Here is a 12,538-nt window from a genome sequence, read left to right on the forward strand (position 1 = left end):
AAAAATTGATGGTAACGAGTTTTGAAATGCTAAGTTGGACAATAGAAGAAAGGCCAGAACACATTCATGCTCTCTTTTTTTGTGCAGATGACTCAAGGACTTGTTCACAGTGGATCCACTCAAGCTTTCTTACAAACCACTAATGTCTCACAGCAAAGCACCGTGGGATACATTCAGCAGCAGCCACAGTCACAGCAGCTGTCACTGACGCAACAGCAGCAACGGCAGTACCAACATTCCCAAAACCAAACTGGCAACGTTTCAGAGTTCCGAAACATGTTGACTCGGTAGCACCGCGGACTCAGTCCGAGCACTAAAATCTGCCGCTGTGGCGCGGCTCTTCAGGCGCCGTTGTGATCGGTCAAACTTTACTGGAAGACCCCCCTCCCCCCAGGACACGGGAGACCGTTCGCGGGGGATCTGACCTTTGACGTAAAGCCGCCTGTTCTGAGGAAGCCGGCACACAAGGTGCCGCAGACTGCACTGACCCAACGTGGGCTGCAGGATCTGAGCAGAGCCTGAGGTCGCCGGGCCTTCATCAGAGTCATCACAAGGCCACATCGCACCAGGAGGAGGTTTAAGGCCCACATGTGGAAGGTCCTCTTTTTCAGTGTCTGTTTGTAGCCTGATACCCTACCCGAGAGTCAAATATTTATTGTTGACCCATAAATTAATGTTCGGCTTCACTTTGAGATTATCTATTAAATCTTAAGTCTGACACCCCATCCCACAGTGACACATCTTTAAAACGTCTTTAGTCAAAACAAAAAGTGTCACAGCTCTTTAACGGTACCCACCGTCTCTCAAACTGCACGCAGAGACAAGCTTTACAGTGCAATACAACCTTAAGGCAACCGTCATATCAAAGCATGTTATTAGCAGATCCGATGGATGTTACACGGAACTGCTGGAAGCCGGGATCGTCTTCAACCGTATGGAAGGTCGATCTAGATTTTTAAAGCCTCAATCCGAACTGAAGAACGGGTGCTGTGAAATTCCTAGAACTTCTTACACAAAGCTCTGAAATTGTAGTTTTAGTTGCTTCTGAGAAGTTATGCAGTCCTAAAATAAATAAAGAACAGCCACCAAAGGGGGGAAACTTGTGCCTTCAGCCATACCTGTTGTGGTTTGATAGTTTTGTCTGATTACGGCTTTAAAAATCCAGCTCAGGTCCATTTGAGAAATAAAAGGTTTATTTTCATAAGAGTATAATTCTAATTTTCTGCATCAGATTGAAAATATATTACGAAAATAGATTTGTATTGGATATATTACATACATAAATACTGTGTAATGGGTGACTTGAAACCTTTACATGTTTGGCTAGTCTCCAATTCCCTGAAAGTGTCTGTAGTGATGATATCAGATATAAATGGAATTATTATTTTTAAAAAAAAGTATATGATGAAAAAAATCCATTTTATACACAAAAGTTTTAATAGATTTTTGTGTCATTTTAGACAATGAGAGGTCAATCCTGCTCCCTGGTCCTTGTGTCTTGTCCCGTTCATGGTTTAATAAAACATCTTTTCCATGCACCACCACTGATTGGCACGTGGTGTTTTCTTGAACGCATTTGATTGTAGTGCAACAACACACTGCTGCAGATTTTATTCAGGCCTGGTCAGTCTTTTAGTCGTTACCGGGAGATTCTATTATTTTATTAAAGAGTAAATGTTTAGTCCAACTGATTAGTATTTTATTCAAACAGAAAAATTCGGATGTGCCCTATTCCTGAAAAAGAAAATCAAAGCTGCATTTCTCTTAAGGATCATTGTCACTGTGTGAAAATGTTACAATCTTTTTGTGTTGCATCATTTAAACTTTTCTAGCCACATTGGGGAATAATCCGCACTTTTTCTTTGTGCTGGTTTAATGATAGAATTGATGATGTGTAACGACTAATCTGCTTTGCACTTTTGTCTTTGCCAGTTTGGGATTTAAAGACGAACAAACGAATTTATAAGCCGGAGGAATAATGCAGCATTGTGCGCTCTTTGCAGTTCCCAGAGCTCAATAGCAATGCAATGACAGTTGCAACAAACAGTTAGGATGAATGGAGCATGTTGTCGAAACTCGATTCCAGAAGACAAAGAAATGCTTTTAAGCAGGGATGAAATCTTGATAAACCAGTTTGAAACAAAAAAAAACTTTTACACTGGCCCAGTTTTACAGGAAACCCACTTTTGTTGCCACACTTTATAAAAGGCAGACTGCCACCACAGATTAGATGTGCAAGTCCCATTAGAGAGTGGTGCTGCCCGTTTTTTGCACAAGTTGCACCACTCAGCATGTGCGTTCAGTGCTGTTTTACACTTTTTATTTTTTTAAATGTGCAATTCAAAAGAAGAATGTTAATTTATACTGTTTGCAATGTTTCAGAACAGATGTATATTTAGATGAGTTATATGCAGCTGTAATTTATATGGAGAAAATTTTAATGGAAATGTCCAAACATTCCTGTAACCGCATCTTTTTGTTTGGATGTTAGTCCTCCGAAGAGCAGGATCACACAGGGTCTTTTTTGTGTGTGCATGTGTGTGCACAACTAGTTGCTTGCTAACCAAACACACATTTCTAAAGTGGAGGTTCATGCATTCACCATAGAAAAGGAGATTACGGGGGGAAGATTCAGTTTCTCCATCTGTTGGACAGATACTCAGCCAAAATAAAATAGTGACAAGAAAAAGTGCAATTTGTCTACCATCATCCAGTCCTTTTATTCATGATATGAAAAGTCTAAATTTGTGTCTTAGCCACTGGGTTGCTTCCATTTCTCTTACCCAGTAAGGGGTTATGAACTAAGGTCTGGCTATACAAGAAACTCAACAGGTGCCATTGTTATGAATCCACTGTTTTCTGCCTACAGTAGTCGATATTAAAAAAAAAAGACAAGATAACTTGATTTTAAAGTTAAATATACAGAGATTTATAGTACTGGAGATATTCTAAGAATGCAATTCCCTTTTTTATTTTCTGTTTCAGAAGTATTACTTTCAATTGTTTGCCTTGTGGAAGTACCCAAGAAAAAAAAAAAACAATCGATCAAACTCCAGTGTTCAGTGTAAATGATTTTGCATGGGATGTAAGGTGATCTTCATTTTGTTATACTTCACAAAGGCTGTATATAAAGGCACCTGCAGTGTTTGTAGTTAAAATGCCCTAAAGTTGCTCATGCATCCGTTTTTTTTTATTCCAAGTTCAGATCGCTTTCTTTACGAGGCTTTTCATCTAGTGTGAGTTTTTGTTCTTGAAGGTATGTGATTTGACCTTATTTCACATGTTTTGCTTTTTTTTTTTTACTGATCGCCATATGAACGCCACCCTCGTGTGAGCAGAGGAATGCTTTCTGTGCAAGACGCAGAGGTGAGAGAAGAAACCAGGAGATTTCTGCCTTTTCAAAACAGAAGCAAAACAAATCTTTCAATAGAATGTATAAAAAGGACAAAAAAGTAGGCGAAATGGTTGTTTATTTTATAAAATTCACAGATTACAACTGTATATGTTCATAATTTACAAATTAAAGTAATTTTGTAACAGATAAAGAAACTGTTTTGTTAGAGGAGCTGATACTGTTTTTGTGTTGCACACTCACTTGTATGGTTTGTATTCCTTCTATATTTACTCCAAAAATAGCTTTCAAATGACATACAAGCAATTATTTGACTAAAGTTTACAGTCAAAATTAACAAACACTCTCTGGATATTACAGATACAATAAATTATTTATAAATCAACTTGGATACTGTGAAATCTATTTGAAAATAAATATTTTTAAATGGATGTATTGCTATTTTGGAGCAAAAATTTCACTTTAAGGGTTACTCAGTTGTATCTTCTTTAGGAAAAAACTCACACAAATATATATTTTTTGTGTTTAGTGAGTTTAATTTTAATTATAAATATATATATATATACACAAATTCAGCTCATAAAAAAATAACCTTAACTGGAGGATTATGAGAATTTGCCAGTTCCTTCTTAATCAAATGCAACCTCTGCCACTTTGTACACCTTGTTGATTAGGACTTCCAATTTGTCTTCACCTAAATGACAAAGGTCCAAGATGCACACCACGTGCATGTCCTCCAGCTCACCAGCAGTCTCCAAGATCTCCTCTGAAAGAGAAAAAATATGAAATCTACCATGAGTCACGAGTGAGCGTCGTGGAGCTCTGCGTATGGCTGTTACCTTGTTGTTACCTGGTTCATGCAGAGATCTGTCTCTGCTGTCTTCTGTGGCAGTAAGAGGGCAGAGGAACCCAGAGGAAAGGCAGGACAGCATTGTGTTGTTGTGTAAATCCTGCGGTAGGCTGACGGCCTGTGGGTCATCGGAGGAAGCCACCGGAAGAAAAGCAGCATCGACGGCTATCTGCTTGTTAATACCTGTTGGAGAGATTTGAAAAGCACATTTTTCAAATGGAAGTTTACATGAACACATTGACATAAACACGTTGACAGTGGAAGAAATGAACACTTGAAGAAACACCTCGGCAGCATGGTTACCTAAATCCTGGTCCTTTCTGGGGTGACTCAGACCCCTGTCTGTGAGGCTTGGTTTTCCACTGACAATACCTCAAAGTGACTCACTGATGACGTAAATGTTATACAGTAGAAGCACAAGGGTCACTTAGCTGTCTACTTCAATGCTAAATAGAAAAAGACGTCTGTCGGGCCTAAACACCCACTTACAGACCAACAAAAAGGCTTTGGAAAATGACATCTTTCAGTGCCATTTTCCATCATTTCCAAGCGTTCGGCTTTCAGGTTAAGGGTCTTCATCCAGAAGCTGGAGGAGTTGTATTTACCCAGGATGGTTAGCTGGTAATACCCGGAACAGAGCACGGGTGGGACAGACTCGGAGCTTTGCTTGGACGTCCACCGTGATGGCTGCAGGTTGCCCCACTGCAGGAGAGCATTCTTCTCATCGAATGTGAACCTGCGACAGATGCTGTCCTGGTGCAGACCGCCTTGACTCAGATGCTCGGACAGCTCCTGCTGTTGCTTTGACCAGCTGCTGCCTTCCCAGGACAGAATGTGGGACGCTGCTGGAAGACAAAAAGTATTGGTGTCACCAAGAAACCTGAGGCTCTTTTGACACCCCATTGTCGCTTTCTGGTTGGAGACAAATGAAGTTTTTCATTTTAAAAAGTAACTTTTTTTTCAAACTATAAGGTGCATCAAGCATAAGTTAAAATTTATTCCACTCATTCACAAACAGTGGAAGCACAATACTTGTTACTCTGCGAAGCGCACTGACTACATTACCCACAATGCTCCAAAACCCATCAAGCTGTGCTACTTAGTTTACCAAAGTCGTACTAAAACACTTGAAAATTGATTTTTGAGCACCAAAAATCCCTTGCTAAATTCCTACTTTAAATTTTCTATTTTGAGAAAAAGTCAAGGATTTCAAGTGTGCCATGAGGTCAGAAAAGCCCAGCATGGGTCACTTCGTTAGCTCTCACAGATTTCTGGCTGAGAAGCACCACAAATGTTAAAATAGAAGTGTAAAGTTTTTTTTTTTTTTTAAATCACAGCTGACAGTACACTACTACTATATTTTTTGCATCAAGGTGGTTCTACAACGTACAGGATGTCTTCTTTTGCAAGGAAGTCATGTGAACCTCTGTCCACAGTTATAAACCATTTCATTTTTTGAAAAAAGGCAATTTCTCTTTATGTTTTATTTGTGCCAAAAAAAATCAACAGTTCTTTATATTTATCATAATAATGGCAATAATAGTAGTCAGCGAGAAATCGAGCTGAATGGCTCCTTAAGTGTTGAAGGTTGCAGAGCCCTGGTGTAGGAGGACAGACGGCTGTACAGCTAAAGCTCCAGAAGCTCACCTGGACCTGAATTATGACCACAGCTGTGTTCCTGGAGTTGAACTTCTGATGAAGGGTTGGCCTCTTCCTCCTCTGGCACCATTTCATGTGTTTTTCTGCATCCAAGCGTACTGCAGAAGCCGGAACTTTTTGAGTTCAGAGTGTTTGAGATCATTTACTGATAGGTTTTAGTTTGAATGATGCCACAGTGTAGAATTCACGTCATAAAAAGCAAAACCGGTGAAGATCTAACACAAAGAAAGAAAATGTGGGGCCAATGCACACCTCATTTGAATTTTCCTTTTCCTTGAAGTAGCTGGAGTCTCATCCGACGATGGAGACCGTAATCTCTGTGAGGGAGAACGGTGTCCTTCAGCATGCTCACAGTTATTTTCTGAAACCTGCAGGAAAGGAAGTAGTTTAGCTTAATTTTAAACAAATAGGATCTGTAAAAGAAATAACCATGTAAATATGAGGCCTGACACCTCTGTTCCTTCCGTTCGGGGTGTTTTTGGGCTTCTTAAATATGTAACCGCTGTGATTTGTCCCTGATAGGCAAGCCTTTTATGTTCTCTATACTGCAAGGTCTCTAGCTCCCTCTTCAGGTCAGCTGCAGGAACAAGAGGAATTTGACCTAGAATAACAAAAGACAGGGTGTCACAACGAGCAGATGTCACATTAAAGAAACAGGCAGAGATGATTAACTGACAGATTTTTATAAGTTAATGTAGGTAAAGGTAAGCAGCAGCAAAGTTCTTCTAGGTCAGGAGCACCTGTGAAAGCACATGGATTTAAATATTTAGGTTTTACAGCTGCTGCATGTCTGTGTATGCCTTGTCTGATTGTGGTGACTCACCTCTGTTTTCTGTGGCAGGATTGGTCCGCCAGCAAAAGAAGTCCCTAAGGGTACAAGAACCTTATATTGGTTCCGGGGAGGGAACCAAAATCATTGTAAAGTTAACAGGGGAGATTTAGAGTAGTCATTTTATTATTTGAGTGAATTATTGAAATGGTTTAGGAACAGTTAGTGAGTTCTATTTTTGTATGGGGTTGGGGAAACTTTGACTGTAAATATTTTAATTCATTCATTTTTTTTTTTTTTGAATGAATGAAAAAAATATTTTAATATTTTGTGTAAATAGATTATCTGTAGGAACCTGGGTGGATGGTAGCTCCCAAAGGAGAAATCCTATAAAGGTGGGAGTTGTAACCATTTGGAGGGTGGTTGTTGGTTGGCGGTTAGAGCTTGGGGCATGACTGAAGACAGAAGACATTGAAAATAAAGTTTTGAGCTAAACCCAAGTCCTGAGACTCCACCTGTGCTTCTACCATGATGATGGCCTCCGAGACTACGAGCTGAACGTGACACAGGGTTTCAATGAAAATGTTTCAATCTTCACCTTTATTACCATGATTGAAGCACTGCGATACTAAACGCAGTAAATGTTCTGACCTGCTGCTGACTGTATGAACATTGGTGGAGAATGGGGGTATGAATAATGGCCTCCAACAGCCGTCTTCTGCAGAACAATGTTGTCCTTTAAAGTCTTGGTCCATTGGATGAAGCTTTTCACTCTGGGGTCGCCCACATATGGTTGACTTTTGTGGTATCCTGTTTGCACAGAAAAAAAAACAAAAAAAAACCAATCGACACCTCTGTTCCACACGCAGCCACTAAACAACAGGGGAACCGGCTGCACCAACCCGTGATGAACATCTCAGTCTCACAGCTGCTAGTCAGGTAGGGCTGAGAGCCGGTCACCTGGCAAACCCTCATCTGGGTGCAGACCAGGTATGTCACTGTTGGAAGAAGAGGCAAAAGGGGAAAACGTATAAAAATGGCGAGCTTAGCAGAGCAGTCATATCTGTCTGGAAGCAGTCAACTCACTTGGACAAATGTTGTTGAAGATTTCAACTCGAGAGGAAGAAAAAAGCTCCAGGATAAACGGCTGGCTGGACGTTCCGTCCACTGCGTGGACCCAGCGGTACGTCCAGTACTTTTCTGGACCTAAAGGCAAAGAATCAAGAAATTTAAAAACTGTATTCATTGTTAGCATTACTTTAATAATTTCATATATGAAGCAATTATACAATCACCTTTGTCAACTTTACTTTTGACTCTTTCCACACGGCCAACGAATGTCACCAAACCAATGACGTCACAGGCAAAATTATCCGCTTGTCTGTCCAACTCTGATCTGTAGGGAAAATTATACAAGTTATGAGTCGAATTATTTTCAAATCTACATCCCTTTTGAATGATAAGATCGCATCACCTGCTGATGAACCGGTAGGAAACGTCAGGCAGACCCCACTGAGGCTGAACAGTCTTAGGTGAGACCACAGTGATGAGCGAAGCTGGACCATGAGGGTTCAGGACAATTTCTAAGAGAGAAAGAGTACGGTAGTTCTCGTCAGAGGGTTAAAGACCCACTCTGAGGAAAATTTTTGTTTGAGGTTTTTAACATGTTCTGAAGGCATTTTTCTGATGATGGAGGACATGCATAAAGATAATTAAACTTTAATATGCATTTTTGAGCATTTTCTTTAATCAAATCATTGAGAATCAGTAGCAGACGAAAAAATGCAGTTTGAAAAAGCGCTTATTTGTGAAAATATGCAGGGACTATCATAATCAAATTAAGTCTATAAATTAATTTTGTAAATGACTCAAAAGATTATCGGAGTGGGACTTCAAATAATACTAAAACTCTAGAGTTTATGCTGTAGGAGGCCAAGATGGAAGGGTCCATTTAAGCTTTGAAGCACAGCAGTCATATTAGCAGTACTATACTACGGTAATTTGAGGCAAAGTAAAGTTTAGTTAGAAACATACCTAGAGAGTTATAGCTTTTCATTCTGTGGTGATCCATTTGTGGTCGTGTTCGGTTCGTATAACTCGGCTTCAGGGTGTAGTTTTGGAGGTAAAGCACTGTGCCAACATTCAATCGCTGGTAAAACTTCGGACAGAGTTCGTTCCAAAGCACAAGCGACATGATTCCACTCTGGTCAGCTACTTCGAAGTACGCCTGAAATATTTCCAAGTAGCAAATGGAGAAGTGTTAATACAGGGTGTCTTCTAATTTAAATAAATCTAATTTAAGGATCCTTTTTAAGAACACCTAAAAGCTCATTTAAGATTGTTTGAACCAGACCTGCACAATAAATCGCACAATTAATCGTTTATCAAGCTGTGCAATGCGCATCTCGCAAAAGTCAGCGAAAATTGCAACAAATGGTTTCCTTGAATGTGCTAAAACAATCTTATGGCAGCTTGAAGTATTTAACTAATCAAATAAATCCATTTATGCATTTGACCAATCGGATGGAGCCTGATTATTCTACATGCTCGCCTCCTATGTAGACGAGGGTTGACGCTTATTTAAATGAAACTGTTGCAGTGAAAAGGAAATGATGGTTTTGGTTGTTTTGCTGTTTGTTCATGTATCGCAGGTTATTTCATCATCGTAATATTGATCATTAATATTGCAAAACACGAGTTTTCCTCACATCGGGCAGCCCTAGTTTGAACAAAGAGAATGACACAGTTTGTTTGCTCTACAAATGATTTTGACTGCCTTGGTCCACATTGTTGCAAGTTTAAATGTGATTTGGCAAACTGTACAGTTTGCAACATCCGGATTTCCACTAACCAGTTTTAACCACTAAGAGTTATCCCTATTTTCAAACAACTTCTCCATGAATTTGCACTTTCCCATTTCCTGCACAATCAAGTATGAGCCAATTAACTAGTTGAGGAAAAATGATTTAGGACCAGGTCACGACCTTTTGACAGTGTGCATCCTGGAAATGTTTTTTTGTGTGTGACAGGACGTCATAACACTTTTACAAGAAAAATGTAAGACCCATTCACCAGAAACTAAAACAGTAATGCTTCACAAGCCTCAGGTACATTTAAGACCGTGTAAGGTTGCAGCCACCTTTTAAACTGTTTTTGTACAAATCACTGTCATACAACATTAAAGATTGTGGAAAACCTATTTTTGTAAAAAGTGATGTGATAAAAAAGCCCAACTCACCATGTAGGGGTAATCAATCTTAGATCCAAACTTCCCATAATACCTTAGTTTGGATTTGTGGATGACCTTCACCAGAAGAGGGAGATTATTCAGGGTGCTTCTTGAAGACTCCAAATGCCTTATAAGTGTTATCTTGGATACTGAAATTAAATATCGTAGACAGATTTTAATGACTTTTTGAGGTCAAAAATGGGCTTTTTAAAAAGGTTGTCATGAGGAACGTTAATTATCACTTTGGACACATTTGAAGTATCTATTCTGTATTTTTTGTAGGCTTCTGGGTATAATAAGAACCTTTAAACAATTTAAAAAACAATTTGATCCAAATATATGTACAATTTTGAACTACACAGTTACTTCAAGAATATTGCAATCAAAAGAGACATTTATCAGGCAGGGTCATCTGTGCCTCTCCAGCAAATGTTTATATAAATTTATATAAATCAGGGGTCTGCAACTTGAGAGTCCAGGGCCACTTTTGCCTCTTCTACCCTCCATTGTGGTTCTCTGGTTTTCATTTTAAAAAGTAACTTTTCAGACTACAAGGCACATCAAGTGATACTAACCAGTCAGATACGTAAAATTTTATTCCACTCATTCAAAAACAGTTGAAGCACAATATGCACCACTCCACAAGGCAACAGACTACAGTACCCATAATTCTCTCACAATCCATCAGGCTGAGAGGCTTCTCAGTTAACCAAAATCATAAAAAACACTTTTGAGCGCCATGTACCACAGAAAAATCACTTGGAGGCGAGTTAGCATAACCAGAATCTCTACTTAAGGCAGATTTTCCAATTTTGAAAACATTTTTTTAAGGTTTTAAGAGCGGTTTATGGTTTGAAAAATCCACCAAGTCACTTCCTTAGCTCTGATTTAACTTAGGTTAGTTTGATTAACAAATTTCAGGCTGAGATGCACCACAAATGGTAAAATAAATGCCATTTAGGTTTATGTTTGTTGTTTTTATTCACAGTACACGATCTAATCGTACATCTTCAGCATTGAGGTGGTCCTATATGAAACAGGATGTCGTATTTTGAAAGGAAGTCATGTGAACCTCTGTAAAAAAGTTGTAGATTATTTTTATTTAGAAATTAAAGGCAATTTTTTCGTATAGTTTATGTTACTTTTAGGACAAAAAACCCAATAATTCATTTATACTTATCATAATAGTGACAATAAAAAAACTTTTTTTTTCTAAAAGGACCCACTTGGCTCTTTAAGTGTTGAAGGTTGCAGACCCCTGATATAAATAATTGAATATTTCAAGAATTTTAGTAAAATATGATATAATTAAAGACACAATCCTGGATTCTGATCAACTGTGGGGGATCTTAACATCATTCAGCTTGATGGATCTGTTTTCACCTGCAGTTGTGATTAGATCCACTTTATAAATCAGAACAGCAATGTGAAGCTGAGAGGTACCAGTGATGTAAAAACCAAACAGTGAGTGTGAGGATTGAGGTCTCACCATCCAGCACAGCATCTGATGGTGGGGCTCCTGAGATCCACATGTCCCCTTCCGGGTCGACGTTGTTCCACAGTGGGAGGTAATGTTTCCGGCTTAACTGGAGGGGGACATCACTGTGCAGCACGACGCTCCTCTCCATGCCATGCCTAACCAGCATGGGCAACAAGCTGACGTCTTTTATGCGGGCCAGAACGGCGGAGCTCCTTGCGCCACACCGGAGCTTTTCGATGCACATGTAACCGTGTCCCAACCTGCTTTCACTAAAAAGAAAGGAGCACTGGGAGATGAAGATGTCCCTCCCAGTCCGCAGTGTGTTCGAGTGCACCAGGTGGTTTAAACTGGCGTGAAGAAAGCATTTGACCCTCCGGACCCCGTCTGTGACGGTCACGTCGTAGCTGTAGCTGTGGAGCTGCTCGTCACGATAATCAGTCCGCTCTGACAGATACCTCTGCAGCGCCACGACAGCGACCGGTTCCTCCTGGTCACTTCCGAATTTCAGACACTGTGCGGACGACAACCGCTCCAACGTCCTCTGGAGAAAAGACGCTTGGGAGGGAGTAGGAACCAGCGAGGAACAAGACGAGCTGTCCTCCATTAGTGGAAGTTAGCTGCCTGGTTAGGATCGTCTGATGTTAGCTTTTTTTTAGCTAGCCGTGTTTTGTTGGCATGAATAAACTCGCATTATTAGACAAATAAAAAAAACTTTCACCAACCCTTCTAGTACCCAAAGTGTTACATAAGTAGCTCCTCTTACAAAAAGCTGCTCAAAAAATATATCCTTTCCTTATCGGAGGAAACGACAATACAGTACAAGCTAAACTAAACAACAATACAAAAAAGCCAACTGCGTCACATCTTTCACAAAATCCAACAAGGAAATAAACGCAAAAATTACTTCTTATTTAACGTGATCCAGTACTTTAAAAATAATAACTGTGAAGTATATAATCTTAACTTCAAAACTCGGTCGTAGTGTAAGCGGCAGATTACCGTTTTAAAAACACGCGCTAGCCGGCTGGCGTGACGTCATCGAGGCAAGCGTTTAAAAAAGTATGATTTAAAACATAGTTTAAAATGTGGTTTATATATTTAATAATACAATAAAAAAAATCCAAACGCAATTAAAACACGACAAAAAATTGATTTATTAAAGTGGGTTCAACCATTGATTGAATATATGAACGTGTGCA

The 12,538-nt window shown here is 39.5% G+C and overlaps 2 protein-coding genes across 20 annotated transcripts in view; one reads left to right on the forward strand and one right to left on the reverse strand.

Annotated features, from left to right (window-relative positions):
* npas2 (neuronal PAS domain protein 2) overlaps positions 1–2,695 on the forward strand; it is a 44,607-nt gene extending 41,912 nt beyond the window's left edge. For all 13 annotated transcript variants that reach the window (XM_020708975.3, XM_020708976.3, XM_023962627.2 and 10 more), the window contains one exon: positions 88–2,695. In XM_020708975.3, the coding sequence (XP_020564634.2) occupies positions 88–291 (204 nt within the window). In that variant the 3' untranslated portion in view covers positions 292–2,695. The remainder of the gene's footprint in view (positions 1–87) is intronic.
* Positions 2,696–3,453: 758 nt separating this feature from the next.
* radx (RPA1 related single stranded DNA binding protein) lies at positions 3,454–12,379 on the reverse strand. 7 transcript variants are annotated; one of them, XM_078931287.1, is made up of 14 exons: positions 11,349–12,379; positions 9,869–10,008; positions 8,665–8,857; positions 8,105–8,213; positions 7,926–8,026; positions 7,717–7,836; positions 7,533–7,628; positions 7,282–7,440; positions 6,314–6,462; positions 6,114–6,229; positions 5,850–5,959; positions 4,808–5,044; positions 4,203–4,385; positions 3,454–4,118 (listed from the first exon to the last, which is right to left on the reverse strand). In XM_078931287.1, exons 1-14 carry the CDS (start codon positions 11,941–11,943, stop codon positions 3,982–3,984), a joined length of 2,445 nt encoding a protein of 814 aa, XP_078787413.1. In that variant the 5' UTR covers positions 11,944–12,379; the 3' UTR covers positions 3,454–3,981. The 7 variants fall into 7 exon arrangements, with proteins under 7 accessions (XP_078787413.1, XP_011481949.1, XP_078787415.1 ...); XM_011483647.4 differs by having other exon boundaries at positions 4,808–5,047; XM_078931289.1 differs by having other exon boundaries at positions 4,192–4,385; positions 4,808–5,047.
* Positions 12,380–12,538: the final 159 nt, after the last annotated feature.

The sequence above is a fragment of the Oryzias latipes genome, chromosome 14, assembly GCF_053564925.1.
Source record: "Oryzias latipes strain Hd-rR chromosome 14, Olatipes_Hd-rR_3.1".
Classification (NCBI taxonomy): Eukaryota; Metazoa; Chordata; class Actinopteri; order Beloniformes; family Adrianichthyidae; genus Oryzias; species Oryzias latipes.